General features: G+C 36.7%; 1 protein-coding gene across 1 annotated transcript; it reads right to left on the bottom strand.

Moving 5' to 3' along the window:
• Positions 1-885: 885 nt before the first annotated feature.
• LOC132599698 (transcription factor GTE1-like) lies at positions 886-3010 on the bottom strand. Its single transcript, XM_060312969.1, has 7 exons — positions 2988-3010; positions 2798-2855; positions 1823-1900; positions 1495-1719; positions 1213-1311; positions 1026-1084; positions 886-931 (listed from the first exon to the last, which is right to left on the bottom strand). Exons 1-7 carry the CDS (start codon positions 2993-2995, stop codon positions 886-888), a joined length of 573 nt encoding a protein of 190 aa, XP_060168952.1. The 5' UTR covers positions 2996-3010.
• Positions 3011-19513: the final 16503 nt, after the last annotated feature.

A 19513-nucleotide genomic window follows, 5' to 3' on the forward strand; every position in this document is an offset into this window, starting at 1 on the left:
CGTAAAACCAAAATGTTCAACCCAAAATGCATAATTAAGTTTTACATTTCAAGATTTAGGATAAGTTTCAAAATGTTCGATAGCAAAAAGATTCTTAGAACACGTAGAAAGCTTCATAAAAGATCTTCTCAAGTAAGATCAACGTCTTCACTGTCTCCTTCCCTTTCTTCATTTTCGACACCTACAAAAGAGAATAAATAATGTCACTACCCTTCAAATGCACGCGCACATAATACAAAGATAAAACTTATTATAAACAGATACCAATTTTGAAAAGGGACAGGGACTGAATAACTAACTCCTTGAGTTTTAAACAAATCTAAACTTGAAACAAACATGGGTAATGGGATATGAAGAGGTACATCATAGTATGCTGCTTAGTTGCACAAAGGCTGGACAGCTTGTGCAAATAAGGTTGTTGGTGGTGGATGGCTGCTGTGATGGTATCAGAAGCATGTATAACTTGGTATTATTGCTATTGCATCTCAACAGGTCTGGACAACAATGCACGATATAGCAGAGACAACATACAAGGACACAAGACAAGGCCACACATGCAAGACTCCTGCTGGTTTTTTTCAAAGAAAGGCTGCAGCAACTGGTAGCAGTTCAGCACTATTGCTGGTTTTTTGCATTACTACCAATTTGTGCACCAAAAGGACCAGACTTGGGACACATACAAAATTTCAGCAGGTGCAGCAGATTAACAATAGAATTGCACTTCAAAGAAACAATTTTCTTAGCAAGATTGGTCAAAAACTAGTTTATTATTCAGAATAGTAGATTATTGGGGTTGATGTTATAACAATTGATGTAATTCTATTTCCACCACCTGCTGGAATGTGTGGATTTTTGTAGTTGCACAAGTTCACTTTATCATTCTAATTAGGCTAGATCTGTTTCCTCCAGTAATTTAGCATTTTTGACAGGACTGGAGTACAAGGTATATTTACAACCAATCAGCTACTTTAAGAATTAATAAACGCACAACTTAACCGAAGAAAGTTATTTGTTAAGGTTCTAACCTGCATTTCTGAAGGACCATATCCCTGAGTTCTTCCAGTTGCATGTCCACCTCATCAAGCTAGAATTCAACAGATAAGTTTAAGCATTTTCTACAGCTTAATATGTGCGAAGAGGAAGATCATAAACAGTCAGGACAATATGGTTAAAACTTTTATGTTTGTGTAAAGGAATCTGAGCCTTAACTACCTCAAGGCTTAAATCTTTAGCCATTTTGGCATGAACAGCCTCTTGAGCGAGCTGCATATCCTGTTGGGCTTCTGCTTCCTCTTCCTTTCGCCGTTTTTCCTATGAGCAGTAGTTCATATTTTAATGTATCAATTATTTACTTAAAAATCCAATTAAAATCCTAATCTCGTTCTCATATATAGCATATTCAATAGCCTAGAAGAAAATGATTCAGTTACCTTAGCAATTTACACGAGATACTAAAGAAAAAGACTATGGATAATACATGGATATGAGTTGTACCTCTTCATCCACTTTTGGCAAAAGCTGCAACCATTTCTCCTCAAATTTTCCCAATAAGGTTCTCGCCATTACATGAACGTCATCCCTTTCCTCATTGTATTTCATTGCATTCTTAAATATTAGCCTAACGTCTGCACATATCTCTCGGACATGCTTATAGCCAGAACCATCCTTTACTTCCATCTTGCTTTTGATAGTACTAAAGTCCATAGGCTTCTCAATAACCTAGAAAAGCACGTGTATTAGCAGAAATAAAAGGAGCATAGGATTCGTAAGAACATCATAGATATAATAAGTGTACACGGACAAGAAAATTCAAAGCCTTTACCTCATAGTAATCGTGCAATCCAAGACCCTTGACATCCACGGGTTCCATAAAAGGTTCTGCCCACTTGTGCTGAGTGATCTGACAAATAGACTAAGCAATGAGTATAAAAATAAATTAATTGGAGCAAATAATAACTGCATTCACTCTTAAACAAGGTGCAACATCATAATATGCTCAGATACGATACCCTTCTTTCTTTTACCATTATTTCCTACAATAACAAGAAATAAACTAAAGAAAGTTACATAGATAGAGAACGATGAAGGCTAAGATCAGACAACAGACATCTTTCAATTGGTAAATCAGCAAACTTACTCGCTAAGGAGAGACAATGCATAATCAATAGCAGGACAAGTACAACGATATGTACCTCCGTTGAAAATTAAAAAGAGTACAACATCATTGGTAGCAAAAAAGGAGCAAATGATGTGAGGGATTTCAAAACTGAGTATACTTTTACAGGAAACAGGAAATCAGAGTATAATTTTACAGGCAACAGGAAATCACAATGACGAAAGATACTAGCTTAAGCATATTAACATCTCTTCAACACTCAGCACATTCCATGAGCCTATTTGGATTGGCTTATTTTAGGTGCTTTTAAGTCAATAGCTTTTAAGCACTTTTGTAGTGTTTGGGTAAGATAAAAAAGTGCTTTTAAGCATTAGTTTTAAGCCAGAATAATAACAAAAATAAGCCAAAAGGCATAAGTTAGGATTCCTAACTTATGGCTTATAAGCCATAAGTTATAATCCAAACAGGCCCTATGTTTATCAGAAAAACTACTACTCCTGCAAGTTCAGCATGTACCACTATTTTCTCAAACCTTTTCTCGTGTTCTCTTGCAGTTTTGCTTCGGGATACAAAATGATTTCATTTGACAATCATTGAAGTTTGAAGGTTAAAAAAAGTTACTACTTACTAGCTTTACACAGACAAAAAGGTGTCGAGACACTTGAAAAACAATGAGATTACCTGACGTATTATAGTACCAAATTGGCGCACAAGTTCTTGCATTAGCATACTGATCACCCTGCACATTATTTCATCAAAATTAAACCTACTTAATGAAAAATCAAGAGAGATCAAGACACGTTGAGACTTAACATGCCAGTCCTTTATTTTTATTTTTTTTAATTTATTTTGTGGGTGATAACCAACACACCTGTTCATCTTGGCGATTATCTAGACAGCTACTACTACCACTAACACTGCCATCATCACTAAAATCCTTATATTCACTGGCTGCATATACTTGTTCATCTGAAAGATTCCAAGAGAAATGACTTGTGAAGTAACTAGTATCCGTTGCACCTTCTGATGCAGGAACGAATGCAGCCTGAGAAAAAGTACAAGCATTGATGCAACACTAATCAGTAGAAAATATTTTGATTGACCCATCTACTAATACAACTACGACAAATGAGAACTGGCTAAAAGCTGAAGGTTCTTGGAAAATGAACTTGCCAACTGAAAACTAAGAAGATGAAAATGGGACTTTAAATAACAACCAGTATAAAATTCAATTACCAACGAAACCAATATAAAATTCAATATCAAACAGAATTGTAAGAGCTACAAAATATTATTGAAATTACCTTTCGACGAGCAACGAATTGAGGCGTTTGAGAGTTGAGAATGCTTCGAGCTTTCACCATGGACAACGAGTTTAGAACAAGAATAAACAAACACAAATGAGAAGCAAAAGAAAGGAAATTCCAAGAGCAAAGAAAACCTAATTTCTGTTAGATTCTTGAGAGAAAAAATCGCGTCTCACAAGCTCATTTTGTACAACAAAATCCGAACAATCCAACATTAGACACAGTATTAACTTCAAAAACAGTAAAGCTCACACCTTTCCGCTAGATATTTACTAAATCGAAGTAATTCCACCAAATTCTTACAACAACAAAATAAGCAACCAGATATTGTAAAAAGATTGAGACAAAAAAAAAAGGAATATGAAGAAATCAGAGCCCATACTATTCAAAAAAAAAAATCAAAACCCATACCCCCAACGATTTTATTTTAGAATTGGAAGAACATGCAAAATAAATCCAAAAAAAAGAGATGAGAGAATAGAGAAGATAACCTGGAATTGAGTACAACAGCTACGAGATTCAGTAGAGCATTGATAATTAGGGTGCAAAGTGAAGTAGAAATTAGTAGAGAGAGATAGAGTGAAGTGGGTGATGAATTTAGTAGAGAGAGAGAGAGTTTAGTGTTTAATTTGGTTAAAGGAAAACAAAAGTGACCTCAATACAGATTTCACGATTTTTGGCTAAAAGGAAATATAATGTGGTCTCTGTTTTAGGCGGGTCTACAGTGAAAATAAGGAAAATTTGGGAGGGAATTTAAAATCGTTGCAATAGAAACAAAACGGTTGCCATATTAAAACTATTGCAACGGTTAAAGAAAATCGTCCCATTAGGTACATGTATGGTGACAGTTTAGATACAATTGCAACGGTTTAGACGCTAAAGTGTAACTATAGCATTCTGTCCTTGTGCAACGGGTATAACCGTTGCAGTACCTCGATTACAGCAACGGTTGTATAATCGTTGCAGAGGAAGGCGTTGCCATAGCCCTAATTTCCTGTAGTGAATAATGCAGAATAAAATGTAATGATGTGCAATGCAATGCAGTGCCATGCACTGGCCAATCACTACAACTGTACACACATGCTAACTGATGTCATTACTCAGTAGTCATGACCTGTAGGGGACCCATGGTGTCCATGTACCACTCGTTCCGGATTCACTCCTCGGACCCGAGCATAAACCTCCGCTCCGGAATGAACCTCGGACTACGAGCCCATAATGCTCCCCTCCAGAAAGAACCTCGGACGCGGATCCACATGATGTACCACTCGTTTTCGGAATGAACCTCAGACCACGAGCTCACATCACTTTTAATGAGTGATTATCAAGTACCATAAATCAAATAGTATCACAAGTTCAACAACAAGATTTTATTAACTTCTTCACCAATTCCACATCACAATGTATGTCTCAATGTGTTCCAATTCATTAGTATGTATGGACTATGAACAATTAGCAATATCAATGTCAAACACAAGGCATCATGCCACAAGTCTTTCTTGAAACGTTTCCGAACCATTTCCATCATGTATGAGGGCATGAATGCATAAATGAGTGTAAACATGGTAAATCAATGCAAACAAATAAAGCAACTGTGAAGATACAAGTCACAAAGCCACAAGTGATATCAAGACTTAGATCAACTCAACCATGAAATAAATCATACAAACCATCTCAACCAACATAAGAGTCTATGTCCCACCTTACTTCCACATATAGCAAGTACGCCTCACAACTAAGTCTTGTATCACCAAGAAGCTCCATTTTTCTATATATTATCATCAACAATTAATCATACATCAAGTTTTCATCTACGCACTATCATAAGTTTACATCACAATTCAAGTCTAAAATCATTATCCTTCCTTTCTCTGATGATATGTGTCACAATAAGAGAGAACTGAGTACAACACGACAATTTAGGCAATAAGTCTAATCACAATAACAGGGCAACAAGCCACTATCAACAACAATAAACCTAATGGAAATCCATCCCGAATCACCACAGTACGAATACACTACACCTCATATTTCAGTACATAAAGTAATGGCGACGAGCCCACAAAATCAGAAGTCATACCAACCTAGCTAATATCCAACCAAAACACCATGTCTAAAGACCTAGTTGTGCTTTCTCCCATCAATTCTACATAATACATGCGTTTCGCTAATCAAAGTCTAACTAAAGTAAGTCATAACCTACCTCAAATGCATAACAGGAGCCACGAACTACTCCACACGAGCCTTCTATTTCTGAAGTTCCTCATAATGGTCAAAGTCTAACAATATGATACTAAGTAAGAAACAAACCATGTATTTAAACACGAACAATAATTTGGGGAAGAAGACCCACTTACTTCTACCCTTTTCAATGGATGAAACCATCCTTTAATGGTGAATTTATAATAACTTCTATCTCTACAATCATTAACCTTCAATTCATGTGTTTCTAATCAATTTTACCCTTTAAAATAGATTTTAGGACAAAGTTTCCATTTTCATTAGAACCCTAAGTCTCAACATGCAATTTCAACCATAAGAAATCAATTCCCTTCCTAGAAAGTGATAATCTATACTCCTAGAGGATTAATCAACGACAAAATCAACAACCCACCAATTATTTAAGGGTTTACTAATTCTAGGGTTCTAGGATTTTCACCCACCATTGATGAACCTTAAACTAATCATGGAACTTGAAGAAGAAAGGAAAAGGAACAAATAAAGGCGGAGACTTACCCTTCAAGGTGCTTTCACTAATTAATGGAATGAAGTTTGTCTCTTTCTCTCTTGAAAACTGACTTTGGGGTCTTGTGGGTAATGGTTTGGAGTTGGAGTATAAAAAGAGGACATTCTTCCCCCGTCAATCGTTGGTAGCGGTCACCAGACCTCTATGGCGGTCCTGCTATAGCGGCCTTATGGTCGCTACAGCGGACGTGATGGAATAGTTTGCACTAAAATGGTCATAACTCCCTCATACGGAGGCGAAACGTGATGATTCTTTTTGCTGTAGCTTCGTAATTTTGATACGGATCTAACGGTTCAAACATCACTAAAAAAAGATCATATGGTCAATCATGAGCCGTTTCTATCCACAGACCTACGGCGAAAACATCGAATACGAGCACGACAAAATCCAAACCAATCTGAAACTCTTTGGAACCTCACCAAAACTTGTGGACAAGTTCAAAATCATCATATTAACATGTTAGAACTTCCAAAACATTGACACGGGGTCATCCTAACCCGACGTTGACCGTGATCAACTTTAACTCGCTAACTTAACTAGTTTCTCCATCATTGACTCAATTTACACTCGAACCTTACTGAAACCAACCCAATGACTTCTAAGTCATATATCATACTAATGGGACTCGGGGAAAGGGTCAACAAGGTTAAATGGGTCAAAACACTATAATGACCAAACGGGTTTGGTCATTACATCAGATACCAATTTACCTATCGTTTGTCCTCGAACGAAGAAGGAGAGTACGAAGGTTGACGATAACCCAAGGACATGCATTATAACCACACAGAAGCCTCCCCGGCACCAAGTGCGCCCTAACTACTATCTGTTCATCTTATCAACCAAAACTCTTTCTAACTTTAGCTCAAAGACCCAATTTACATATTTCTTTACATCGAACCTACCACAGGAATTGCTACAACACATAGGCGCCATCTAATATATCGGAGTTTGATCATCCTAATCCCAATTTATACTTCTAACTATTACAACTTCTCTAGACCTTTGTGATCACCAACGCAAATAACAAATCTTTCTTAGATCAGTAAACTAAGATTTCATATCTCGACACTCTGTTTAATACTACTATGTTAACCTTTTACCTATCAACCATTCAAGCCAAGTAACAGTTTATCATGGACTTACCCGAACCTCTCTGTTTCTATCGCTTACTTACTACTACAAAAGGACCGCGTGAAACCCAACAGCCTTATCTATTCCACCAACTCATTTACCCTTTTCCCTCGAGACTAATTCGGTAGGACACTCTTCATAACATCTCGTTCTATCGGAAGTGTTTAACATCCCTATATTTCTCACATTATGACAAATTTACTACTTATCAAGAAGTCACAACAATATATCAACTCTTAGGAAAATCTCAACTACCATCAATTTATTAATTATTCCTCATATCTATCTCAACAAACGAGGACTCATACACCTCCTTCACTAAGTTCACACTTAACCCTTTTTTTTTTTTACTTAGACAACTAATTTAACTAAGATCACCATTACTTTAATACGACTGTAGTGGGCGTTGGGAATTATATGTTTGACCGGCTCGCACATAGCTCATAAAAGGAGGGAGGTGTCCCCGGGAAGTATAGTTGTGAATCGTACCCGGATAGTCGGAAAAACCCGCCAACCACTTAATGGTGCTCTAAAGGATACATTTTTAGAGTCGCCGCCTAATATTTAGAAAATTAGAAAAATCAATTCGAAAAGGGTTCATTTAAAATAGTTATTTAAAAGAAACTTAATCTACCAAAGTCTGGGTAAGGGTTCTGGTGATCTCCCGGGGAAGGTGTTAGGCACCCCGGTATTAAAGATCCGCTCAATCGCAGTTTAGCTATGGGTTCTAATAGTGTGCCTTATGATTATAAATTCAGAAATTTCTTATGTCTAGATTTCTGCAATAAAAGAGTGTCATTTACATGCAAAAATTCATTTTTTAAGAAATCGTCGAAGTATAGTTTTGCTCAAAATTGAGCTTGGGTGTCGGATTTGAACACCTAGGCTAATACTCGAAGGCTCTTAGCCTAGGTAGGACTATACGTAAGTCCACCCAAAAAGGTTTTGAAAAAAGCGTTTAGTATAGAAAATAGTTTTATACAAAATATAGTTTTTATATACTATATAGTACGCATATAAACCGCATTATATTTAATAGTCCAATTTTATTCTAACTTTTAACCGATTTTATCCGTTTTATACAAGTTCTAAATGTCACAATATATTCCAAACAATTTTGAATTACTCCAATACAGTCCAAGTCCTCAAGTTTTAGAAATGTCAATTTCGGTCCCAAAAGTTTCTTATTTGTTTTAGCGGTTCCAGTCCATGATAATCCAAATCAGTCCATTTATTCAACTTATACATGTTTTATGCCAATTTTATATAGAAATCAATTTTAACGACTCAAAATTATGCGATTACCAATTAAGGGTTCCAATATATATACAATCTAATGCGCAACTAATGAATTAAAATTGCGTAAATGATAAAGAGTGAGATTTTGGGCCAACCAAGCCCAAACGAAGATATTATGCAACGGTTTGTCATTAATCCTATTATGCTCCAGATTTGGTTGGCTCGATCTAGATACGTTATTGGGCCTCGTGGAAGTCCACCAACGGGTTTTTGGGTGTACAAATACAAACGGGCATACAACATTAGTACATGTTCAAAATTAAATTAAATACGAGAATGGAATTAAACTAATTACTATTATGAAGCCAAAAAATTAAATTACAACTCTTATTTAGGCCATGCCCATAATAATTAACGCACAGAACTGGCCTGTTATATCCTGCATTTTCGAACGTCGAATTATTTGTAAGCTGAGGTGGGGCCCACACGTCAAGATTTTTTTTTGGGACATGTGACAAATTATATGAATCACATATGTGAAGTTAAACACAACTCAAGAAGGACCCTTGGGCCAAATCAAAGTGGAAGCCATCCAAAAGGACAATTTAAGGAAGCATTTTCGGATGATCTGACTTCTAGGGGCAAAAACGGTATTATAAGTTTGGAATTTGGGAAAACGCCCAGAAATAAAAGTTGTAGATAATTGAATTATCTTTCCATCCATAGGTCGTGGGCCCTCATACGATATCGGGATCAAATGTTATGACCATTTTACTGAATGAACATCCAGTCAGAAAATTTAACTCTACGCGATCGCGCCAGAAGGCAGCGCGAACGCGATGAGCAATTTTCCAGCTGCTTCTGGCAGCTTCCAAAACGGTTATAAAGAGGGGGAGACCCCCTCATTTTCATCCAAAACCACAAAAAAACTCCCCAAAAATTCCAGAAAACTCTCCAACTTTCCACCACCAAATTTTAGCCCAAACCAGGTATAATTTCCCAATTTCAGTCCGGATAGCGTATAATTTTCACTGCAGAATCGTATGGCGGTGTGTTGTGGCATAAAAATAAGGTGAAAAGGGAAGATACAACAATATTAAAAGGAGAAAGGTATGAATCTCTTTCTATTTGTGCTAATACTAGTTTATTTACGAAGAAGACGCGATTAAATAATTGTATACTGAGTTAATTAGTTATGAAAGTTGGAAAACAGCGTGTGGGCTGTTTTATGGAATATGTTGATATGAAAAAGGATATTATTGATGTTGGTATTGTTGTTGTGTTGTTGACTGCTGAATTAAAAATTCGGGCTAGGCATATAAGCAGGGGAGATGCAGCCCAAATTTCTGTAGACAAATAGTGAATTAAAGAATGCTAAAAGTCTTACTATTGACAATTGGTAAATGTGACCATTTGTAGATTTTGAGCGAAACGGGAATTGAATTTGGACAAGCGTAAGACGCAGCTAAGGTATGTAAAGTCTTTCCCTCCATTCTTAGGCATGTTCTGAACATAATAGGCTCGGCCGCGAGCCTTAAATACGACTCCGTTCCTCGGAATTCGATATGGAAATCTGCTCCAATTCCTTCAGTAAGATTGAAACCATGTCCTTATAAAATATCTTTAAAGTGTGCTTTTGTACGAAACCTTCCTAAACGGAGTCGGAATACTTCCGAATGATTATGGATGACCTCATAAGGTCTTTTATCAGTAATTTATGTATCTTGCCTCGAGTTGGTCCGAGGTGGGCCCACAGAGCCCCGATACCCCGTGAATGATCTAAATTGCCTCATTTCCGTCCGTTTTTCACAGGCAACATCTGAACTATCATTTTGAACATAATATGACTGTTTTTACATAAATCTCACAATATGGTTTTGATATCTGAAAATCTAGTTCTGGTTATGATCTGTCGTGCCTCCCCAAGCGTAGTTTGAAAACTATCTGAATACTTTGATTCGATCTGTCAGTTGGCCTATTTCTGTTCCGTTGAATCTGTACGACGATCTGTACGTATGTGGTTTTTCATTAATCAGTTCGTGCATGTGCTATGATTCCTTTCACCAGATCCCGGGCCGGTATGTATATCGTGCGGATGGGCCGCCGAGCCCTATATGTGAATTCCGAAGTATGATGCGTCCGGTTTCGGGGTACTGTGGTATATGTCCGTCCCCGGTTACCGAGGATATATTATGAAGTATGATGTGTCTTGGCTCGGGGTGTTGTGTTATCTGGCCGCCCCCGGGTACCGTGGTTATGTTATGATGTGTGACGGAGATCGGAGAAGAATTTCTGATATCTGACGTATTGTGGTGCCAATGGCAGGAGTGGCGACCACGTTCCTGTACCCTATGTGTGATTCTGTCTGTCTGTATGATTTATGATTCTGTCTGTCCGTCTGGATTATCTGACCGACGGGTTACGCTTCTGTCTGTCCGTCTGGATTATCTGACCGACGGGTTACGCCTCTGTCTGTCCGTCCGGATTATCTGTCCGACTGGCTATGACTCTGTCTGTTCGTCCGGATTGTCTGTCCGACTGGCTATGACTCTGTCTGTCCGTCCGGATTGTCTGTCCGAATGGTTATGATTCTGTCTGTCCGTCCGGATTGTCTGTCCGACTGGTTATGATTCTGTCTGTCCGTCCGGATTGTCTGTCCGACTGGTTATGATTCTGTCTGTCCGTCCGGATTATCTGTCCGACTGGCTATGACTCTGTCTGTCCGACTGGTTATCATTCTGTATGTCCGTATGGATTCCGATTCTGTATGTCCGTATGGATTCCGATTCTGTATGTCCGTATGGATTCCGATTTTGTATATCCGTAGGGATTCTGATTCTGTCTGTCTGGACCATGATTCTGTCCGTCTGTCGGGACTATGACCCTGTCTGTCCGGCTTATGAGCCTGTCTAGTATATTTCTGCGCTTCCGGTCCAGATCATGATTTTGTTTCATATATTTCTGCTTTACATACTCGGTACATTTTTGTACTGACCCCCGGTTCTTCGGGGGCTGCGTTACATGCCCGCAGGTACAGACGTACTCGGTGACACGCCGCCAGTCTAGGGCTCGGATTCTGCTATTCTGAAGAGCTCCTTCGATCCGGAGCAAATACTTTTGGTATATATCTTCTGTCATCTGTAAACTCTGTATGTTTGGTATTTTGGGGTACGGCGGGGCCCTGTCCCGTCATCTGATTCTGTATGTCTGTAGAGGCCTGTAGATAGATATGTGGGTTACGGGTTACATCTGTTCAGGTAGGTACGAACGATCTTGTGACTCCGTATGTATGTTAGCCTCATCGGCTTATCTGTGGATTTCAGTATGTTCAGGTTTGCACATGTGTACGCGTGTCGTATCTGTATTAGCTCGAATCTGTAAACACTTATTTTGAAAACAAAATTTTTTTGTATAATACGCCAATTCGGATAAGTAGGTACGTATGGGTATCCAGTTAGGATACCAGTCGCGGCCCACTTGGTTGGGTCGTGACATGGCCCAAGTATGAAAATGAGCCCCAAATTAACCAAGGCTGCTAATCAAGTGAAGTAGACAGGCCCATAGTAAGCTACTGGCCCAACTCCAATTTTTACCCCAAAATTCTCTAAGTGTACAACTGCTATACCCACATGTTTTCTCTCAAAATCTCTGAGTGTTTAATGTAATACCAAATATACCAATAATGTACTTCCTAGCCTCATCTTCCAATTTTTCTAAATGTTATACTTGTGATACACACAATATACAACTATTATGCTCACTCATATTTCTGAAATTTTTCTAAATGTTAAGCTGGCAGTATACATGATATACAACTTATATACTTCTCAATTTTGTCAAAATTTTCTAAGTGTTGAAACTCTTATATACCAAGACACGCATAGTGATATATCACATAATAGGGAGAGCAAAACCACCCTAAAGGGGCATACCCTCCATATACTCCAATTTAAGCTCTTAATACTCAAGTAATCAGACAGAATAACATAAGGAAATTCTCAGCAAAATACACAAATATTATCATAAGTCCAACTTGACACAGAAACTAACAGCAGACAATCCTTCAATGAGCAGGCATGAAGATCATGATAAACACAACAAATATCAGCCTTAACTGGCAATTTAAAAGGCTAGGGTTATGTAGAAGGTTCAACTAGGTGCAAGGAGAGGTGCTCAAGTATTAAAGCAAAGCAAGGACAAGATTTCAGCTTTTAGAGTACCAAACTTAGAATGAATGTCACATAGTTGACTCATAGAGCCTGCAGAGAATTAAAATGGTCTAGATGCACATATCAAATGCAGGTTCCATAATTTTAAACTAAGGTGCATGATTATTCTGTCCTAGTTCCTAAAACAGATGAACATTAGACATGGTTCAATATTCAAAGCTCACACAAAGGAAAGTGATATAGGAAGCAAACAGGTCACAAGGTTTTATGACTAGCCAGTCTTGGAAACTAAAACTAGGTGATTGAGATAGACAAGTTCCAATTCCCTTCATGTATATAAGTAGCTAAGTGAGGTCACAGAAGTAGGACAGTGATCCCTTTACCACACTAGTTTTAAGTTCAACAAGTTCAAGAAATGGTTTTAGACAAGTTATAGGTTCAAAATACATAGACAGGAAACATAAGACAATAGTGCATTTTTCATAATTTGCATCTGGGGGCATCCTATAGCAGGTAAAGGTTTTAAGTTTGGGTAAAAAGGTGCGTGGGTGCTATCCTAAACCAGAATAAAGTTCAGGAATGTAGCAGGGTCCAAACAACTAGCCCACAGAAACATATGGAGGTTAAGAAAGCCTAGACAACCTCTGTTGTTGATCCAAGCAAGGTAAGGTCCAAATATGACACTTAACAACTTAGAAAACAACCAAAGGATATTGAAAAGGGACATGATGTTCTCCTAGGTCCAAAGTAATATGTTAGGCATGGTTTCAATTCAAGTAAGCACACAGGGACCAAGTCAATACAGAATAGACACAACAAACTAGGCATAGAGTCAAATGATCCTAATACCTCCTTAGAATTGACACACAGTGACACACAAGTGGTTTAGCAATTAAAGGGTTCACAAGTAAGCATATGAGGGTTGCCTTGAGTTCTAAAATGTGAATCAACTAATCAGAAGAAGTGCAGGTGTACAGAGATTCCTACGTGACTATTCCTGAGAACTTCAAGTTCAAACAAGAATCTAGGGCACTGTCTAAGGTACATGGATAATCAATGCAGACAACTCGGATCAAATAGGTGATACTAGGTCAAGTGGGGGAAATCTTATGCATGACATGCATAAACAGGATCATATGAACATAGCTTTGAACTTTAGAAATCATTTTTAGTTTTCAGATGATCACAACAAGCAAAAAGGGGCTACACACTGCAAATGACCATAATACAGGGTGGGTTTAAAGCACAAAGGGCAATTAGTAATCACTTAGTAGTGAGACAACATGTGAGTTACAGAAACAAGATAAGATTCAATACCATTAAAGCACTAGCTCCTCTCCTATCCCTCCTACTCTTGATTCCAAACAAAAAAAAAAGCACAGTTTTACTATAAGCTTTCACTTTTAAAAAAAAAAAAACAATTTCAGGACAACACTTAGGCAAAAATAACACAATTCAGACTTCTAAATCCAAAGACAACTAATAAATAGATTGCAAATTTCATAAAACCAAACCTTTTAAACATCTCTAACAATCAACACTTTATTTCAGTCAAAATAAGTTCAGAAGAGCCATTTTTACATTCTTTACAGGACTAAATGAGGTCAACAAGAATTTTCTTCACAAGATAAACAAAATAGTAGTCAAAAGGACATAGACATTCCCTTTAAGTTATTTTCAGAATCACAGAATTGATATTAAGGGTCTGCATCCTATATTTAAGTTTTTAGGCTAATGGAGATCTCATTTGACATTTAGAGGTCAAGTATATTGAATTTAGCTCAGACTAATCACAATATTAATGCCATATCATACAAACAAACCCCCATAAGCAATAAACATCATAGAAAGAAAAATTTAAGGCAATTCTAACACAATAGGTGCAAAAAATAGCATTTTTACAAATTAAATGAAGTAAATAGAGTTAGGATAGGTTGTTACCTTTCTCAGGGGTAGCCTAAAGATCAAAGGAGAGATTAGAGTCCAAGTCTCAACACCAAGCAAGTCCTTAAACCCTTTCTTTCAAGAATTTTCAGAAAAAAAAGCTTGTATTTATCCCTTAATAGTATGTTATAAATGTAGTATATGTATGTATATCAGTTACGAATATTAAACTGTATATATGTAGTATATTAGTGTATATTGCTAGGTATATTGCTATATAGAGTATAGGATTAATAGGTGTTTTAGGTTATCAAATTCTAGACTCCCGACAAATGAATAGAAACCTTCTATTTATAGGTAAATTCATATGCTTAGGGATAGAAATGGTAAGAAACATTCCCAAAACAAATTTCCCCCCTCCAAAAATCCTCAAAGATTTCTAATTTAGGCATAAAAAATAGGATAAGAATTTTGCTGCATTGTATAAATAGTACTATCCCCAATTCAGATTTTGTACATGTCACACAAACAAACAAAAATCCCAACCCATTCTAATTCAAAATCCCTAAGATTAAAGAACAAATAACCGAATAGTACACTTAGTCATCATATAAGACAAATAACAGCCAATTAAACGGTAGCATAGTACTAAAAACAAATAAGAATCCTTAAAATCATACTCAAATGGGAAGGGATTCTAGGGAATTTCCCCTAGGATAATATTCCAATGTGGTAGGGTGCACAAGATGGTCAAGGACTCGAGTTCCTGCCCATGGCAAACCCTATCACGAATATCGCCCTGAGTAACACCCTAGAAATTTATGAATTTGGAGCAAAAAAAGAACGAACTCGAGCAAACTAAACCGGGCAAACCATAGAGCATGCATAGAGGAACAAAACCCTTGTGGTGATGATTGAATCTTGTTGCTTACCAGAACCTGATCATGCTATAAATCTATCTCCCTTTCCTTCTTCTTGTTTCATGTGAAAAGATTCTGATTAGATTAAGTATTTGAAGGGCCATTATTAAGGGCCAAAATTGTCTCAAGACTGTTTTGACTAATTGCTCACATAATATGCCTATTGAAATCCCTTTTCCTTTACTAAAGGTCTTAAGAGTCCATATATATGTGAACTAACAATAATCCTAATTAGCTAACATGTTTGCTATGTGCTTGGGCTTGTAAAAGGGGAGGTGAGATTTAAAACTTCTAAGTTTAAATGTGTGCTCTAAGTCACAAGCCCTACCAAGGTTTTTCTTTATCAGAAATAAGTTAATGTACTGTCTATGGTCTCAACCTGCCTGCTGTGTCTTCCCTAGCCCCCTTTTATACCTCTGATCTATGGTTCTAGTGACTTGCTTACATAGTTAGTGTCATTCCTTGTTTGTATTGGGCATCAGGCCTCTGTAAGAATGCTCTATCTGCTTGCTAAACTATCATTTGCCTGCTATTTTTATTTGTGTATGTCCTTGGGTTGGTTTGAATGAGGCTTATGGCATGGCTTGACCGGTGAGGAGTATAGACCTACCTGGGGTGAGATTGGGAAGCCAAGGGAACCTGAATAACTTGTAGTGGTTGAACCTGATCCATGCTATGACTTGAATTAGTTTAGTTATTCTTTGGGAAGTTTAAGGAATGGTCATGACCCTAGTCTAAGGTGATTGTGTCTGCTTAGTTGAATATGTATGTTTTAAAACCCCTTTTGGATTGAATTATGGGTTGTGAGTAACTGAAAAATGCAAACCTCCATGTGATCACAAGGGGGGATGGAAAGTGGACCAAGGTCATATGACATAAGAAAATCCTTTTTAAGGGGCTTTGGAGAAAGGAGAAAAGGAATACTAGGCCCAGCCTGGCTCATGACATTTTTCTTTCAGATAAAAGGCCCCATGTCACTTCTATGGCCTGTGGGGGGTGTTCATTGCCAAGAACATTGGAATCACATGGATTCTACTCCTAGACTTAATGAGATCCCCAGGTTAGAGTAAGGTGTACTGATAAAATTGGTTTGACTTGACCAAATGAAGAACGAGTGTGCACATGTGATTAAGTTAGACCCATAGGGGAAGAGATTAGCAGGAGTAGGGAACTGGGATATCAATTTGCCTTTACCTTGTCTTGTTTACTTGTTCCTAAAAGTGCATTAGCTGTCTCTAGGTGAAACTCAGTTTGCTACATAAAAACTCAGGCATAGGAAGGCCTTAGTCTTGCCTCTTTCCTGCCATGTCCACACACCTTGATTGGCTCTATATGCATTCTCATTGATAAGATGTCAACTGCTTTAGTATTTTTAGAAACAAAAATGTTCGTATATACGAGTTCTTGGATAAAGCGTTCAAAATGTATTATACGGATCGAACCAAATAAAGTATGAGTTAAGCATGGACAAAATTAGACATCCAAAACATAATAACTTCATATTTTCAAATAACATGTATAAAGATGACAACTTTATACTCATTTTCCAAACAAAATACATCTTCCCTATATACAAAGGGGGGAATTATTTTATCCGGATTATAAATCCGAATCTATGTACCCTATATATAAAGGGAACATATTCAAATTCCTTTCTCAAAATGATATGCAAATGACAAGATTTTTTTGCGAGAATAAACACTAAATAGACAGTTCATGTAAATACTCATACATTGAAATTTGAAGGTCAACCGTATAGTGCGGATACTTAATACTGAGTTGCCTAACACCTTCCCCAGGGGATCATCAGAACCCTTACCTGGAACTATGGATTACGAAGGATTTTTCACGGTATTTGAATAAACCCTTCACCCTTGGTTTTCCTAATTTCCTAAAAATTAGGTGGCGACTCTTTTCAAAACAAAGTCTGAAAGAGCACCAACGAGTTCGTAGTAGCTTTTATGTCTTAACCCGCACAAAAGATAACTGTTACACTCGTAATAGAGGGATCATGTACTATGACTTCCATGTTTTGGGATTTTGTATTGACTTAGACTGTTATGTCCATGTTTTATTAGAGTTATAATGAGACTTGTACCGTTTTCTTTATTTATATTCTACATTTATTTATGTTTCGCGACTTCGTCGAATGTTGGGGAAATTGGGTCGTAATAATTTATCTACAGTACTCAAAATATTTAAATTATTAATTATTTATTTAGTTAGTATTTTGACTACTATAGCCGAAATTTTTAAATTTCTGGATTTTTTTTAATCTGTCGACTACAGTAGTTGGAATGATTAAATTACTACAATTTTTCGACTACTATTCCCGATTACTGTAATTAGAATTGCTGCATTTTTTGATAGATCATTGTTGTTTATTAGCTACACCACCTGACAAATTACAAATACAACAACCAGAACCTAAGAATCCAAGCAAACAACTATAACAACCAATCAAAAAACTAAACTCGGACTAAATATCCCAAACAACCAATCTAACATAAAGCAATAATCTAAATGTTCAAGCATTTGAAACATCCCAAACAAACATCAATTTGAAATAGTCTAAACATCCAAAACAAACACCCAAGAGAAACTTCATATCTAAATAGTTTAAATGTCACAATAAAAATAATAACCAACAATACGATCTAATCCTCATAGGATTTAGTCTCTTTCTCATTATCAGATATTTGTGCCATGTGCTTCTTCATGAACTTCTCGATTTCAGCAAAGTTAGCTTCGTAAGTTCTACACTTTTGCACAAGCTCTGCGATTTGACTTTACATCACTTCCATTTCATCAGTATTTTTCGAAATAGAAGCATTAGAAAAAAATGGTGAAGAGCTACATGCGGAGTGTTGACATCCAAGCTCGTCGACTCTACTTTTCTTTGAATCACCTACCGCCTCTGTCCATATTGAAGCCATAGACACTTCTTATTTTTCTAAATGTTATATATTCCGAAACAATTGCAATTTTTCAAAACGAGTAGTAATTGGGATTAGCGAGAGGATTATGTTTCATGTTTGATATAAGTTCCAGAAGATTTTATTAATTACTTTTTACCCCATTAGTTCATAGAAAAATGTAATATTATTCGGATTACATTAGTACTTTCAACTATAATCAAGAACAAGAAAATTTTGTGGTAAAAGTGACTTAGTTCTAGCTGAACTTAAGAAACTGAAATGTTGAAACAAATTTAGTTGAGGATTGTCATCAATAGTGAGCTAAAGTCAATTATAAAACAGATATGCAGTATTAGCATTAACTACTTTTTACCAAGAAACTGAAATGATGAAATAAATTAAATTGAGGTTTTCATTTAGTTGTGAGCTAAAGTCAATTATAAAACAGATATGCAGTATTAGCATTAAGTACTTTCTACCAATCAAAAACCCATCATCTTGAAATGTAAGCTTACCTTTGTTTCCTTTTTGAGTTTTCTTTGACTTGGATGCGGATAATATTCTGCCAAACATTGATGAGATCCTTCACCCTTAATGGTTTTTGCCAAAAAAAAGCATGCTCCTTCCTCTAAGGCTCTCTTGGCAATCTCCACGTTTGCTTTATCAGACATCACTACAACAAAAATTTATAAAACATAATTTATTTGCATAAGATTTCCTAAGATGATACATATAAATAAATAAAATAAAATAAAAAAGAATTAATCTAAATAGTCGTCCACCCAACTGCTTAAACTAAAAATAGTCGGCGGATGGATAATATGTGTTATTCATGTATAATATATGTATATATAATCAATATAAAATCTATGCATATCTGCTAGGAAAAGTAAGCAGTGAATCACCAGCGGCTATTTGAATAAAGATCACACGAAAAAACGTCTACTCCTTGATTCCAAACAAGTTCTCTACAATGATGCATAAACTTACAAATAATTGGAATGTCTTTTTCACGTAAAATGTGCTTGATAAATGGGAATCCGTCCATTTCTTGCATGTTGACTTCAGCAATGACAAGGTCAT

Source organism: Lycium barbarum, chromosome 6 (genome assembly GCF_019175385.1).
Source record: "Lycium barbarum isolate Lr01 chromosome 6, ASM1917538v2, whole genome shotgun sequence".
Classification (NCBI taxonomy): domain Eukaryota; kingdom Viridiplantae; phylum Streptophyta; class Magnoliopsida; order Solanales; family Solanaceae; genus Lycium; species Lycium barbarum.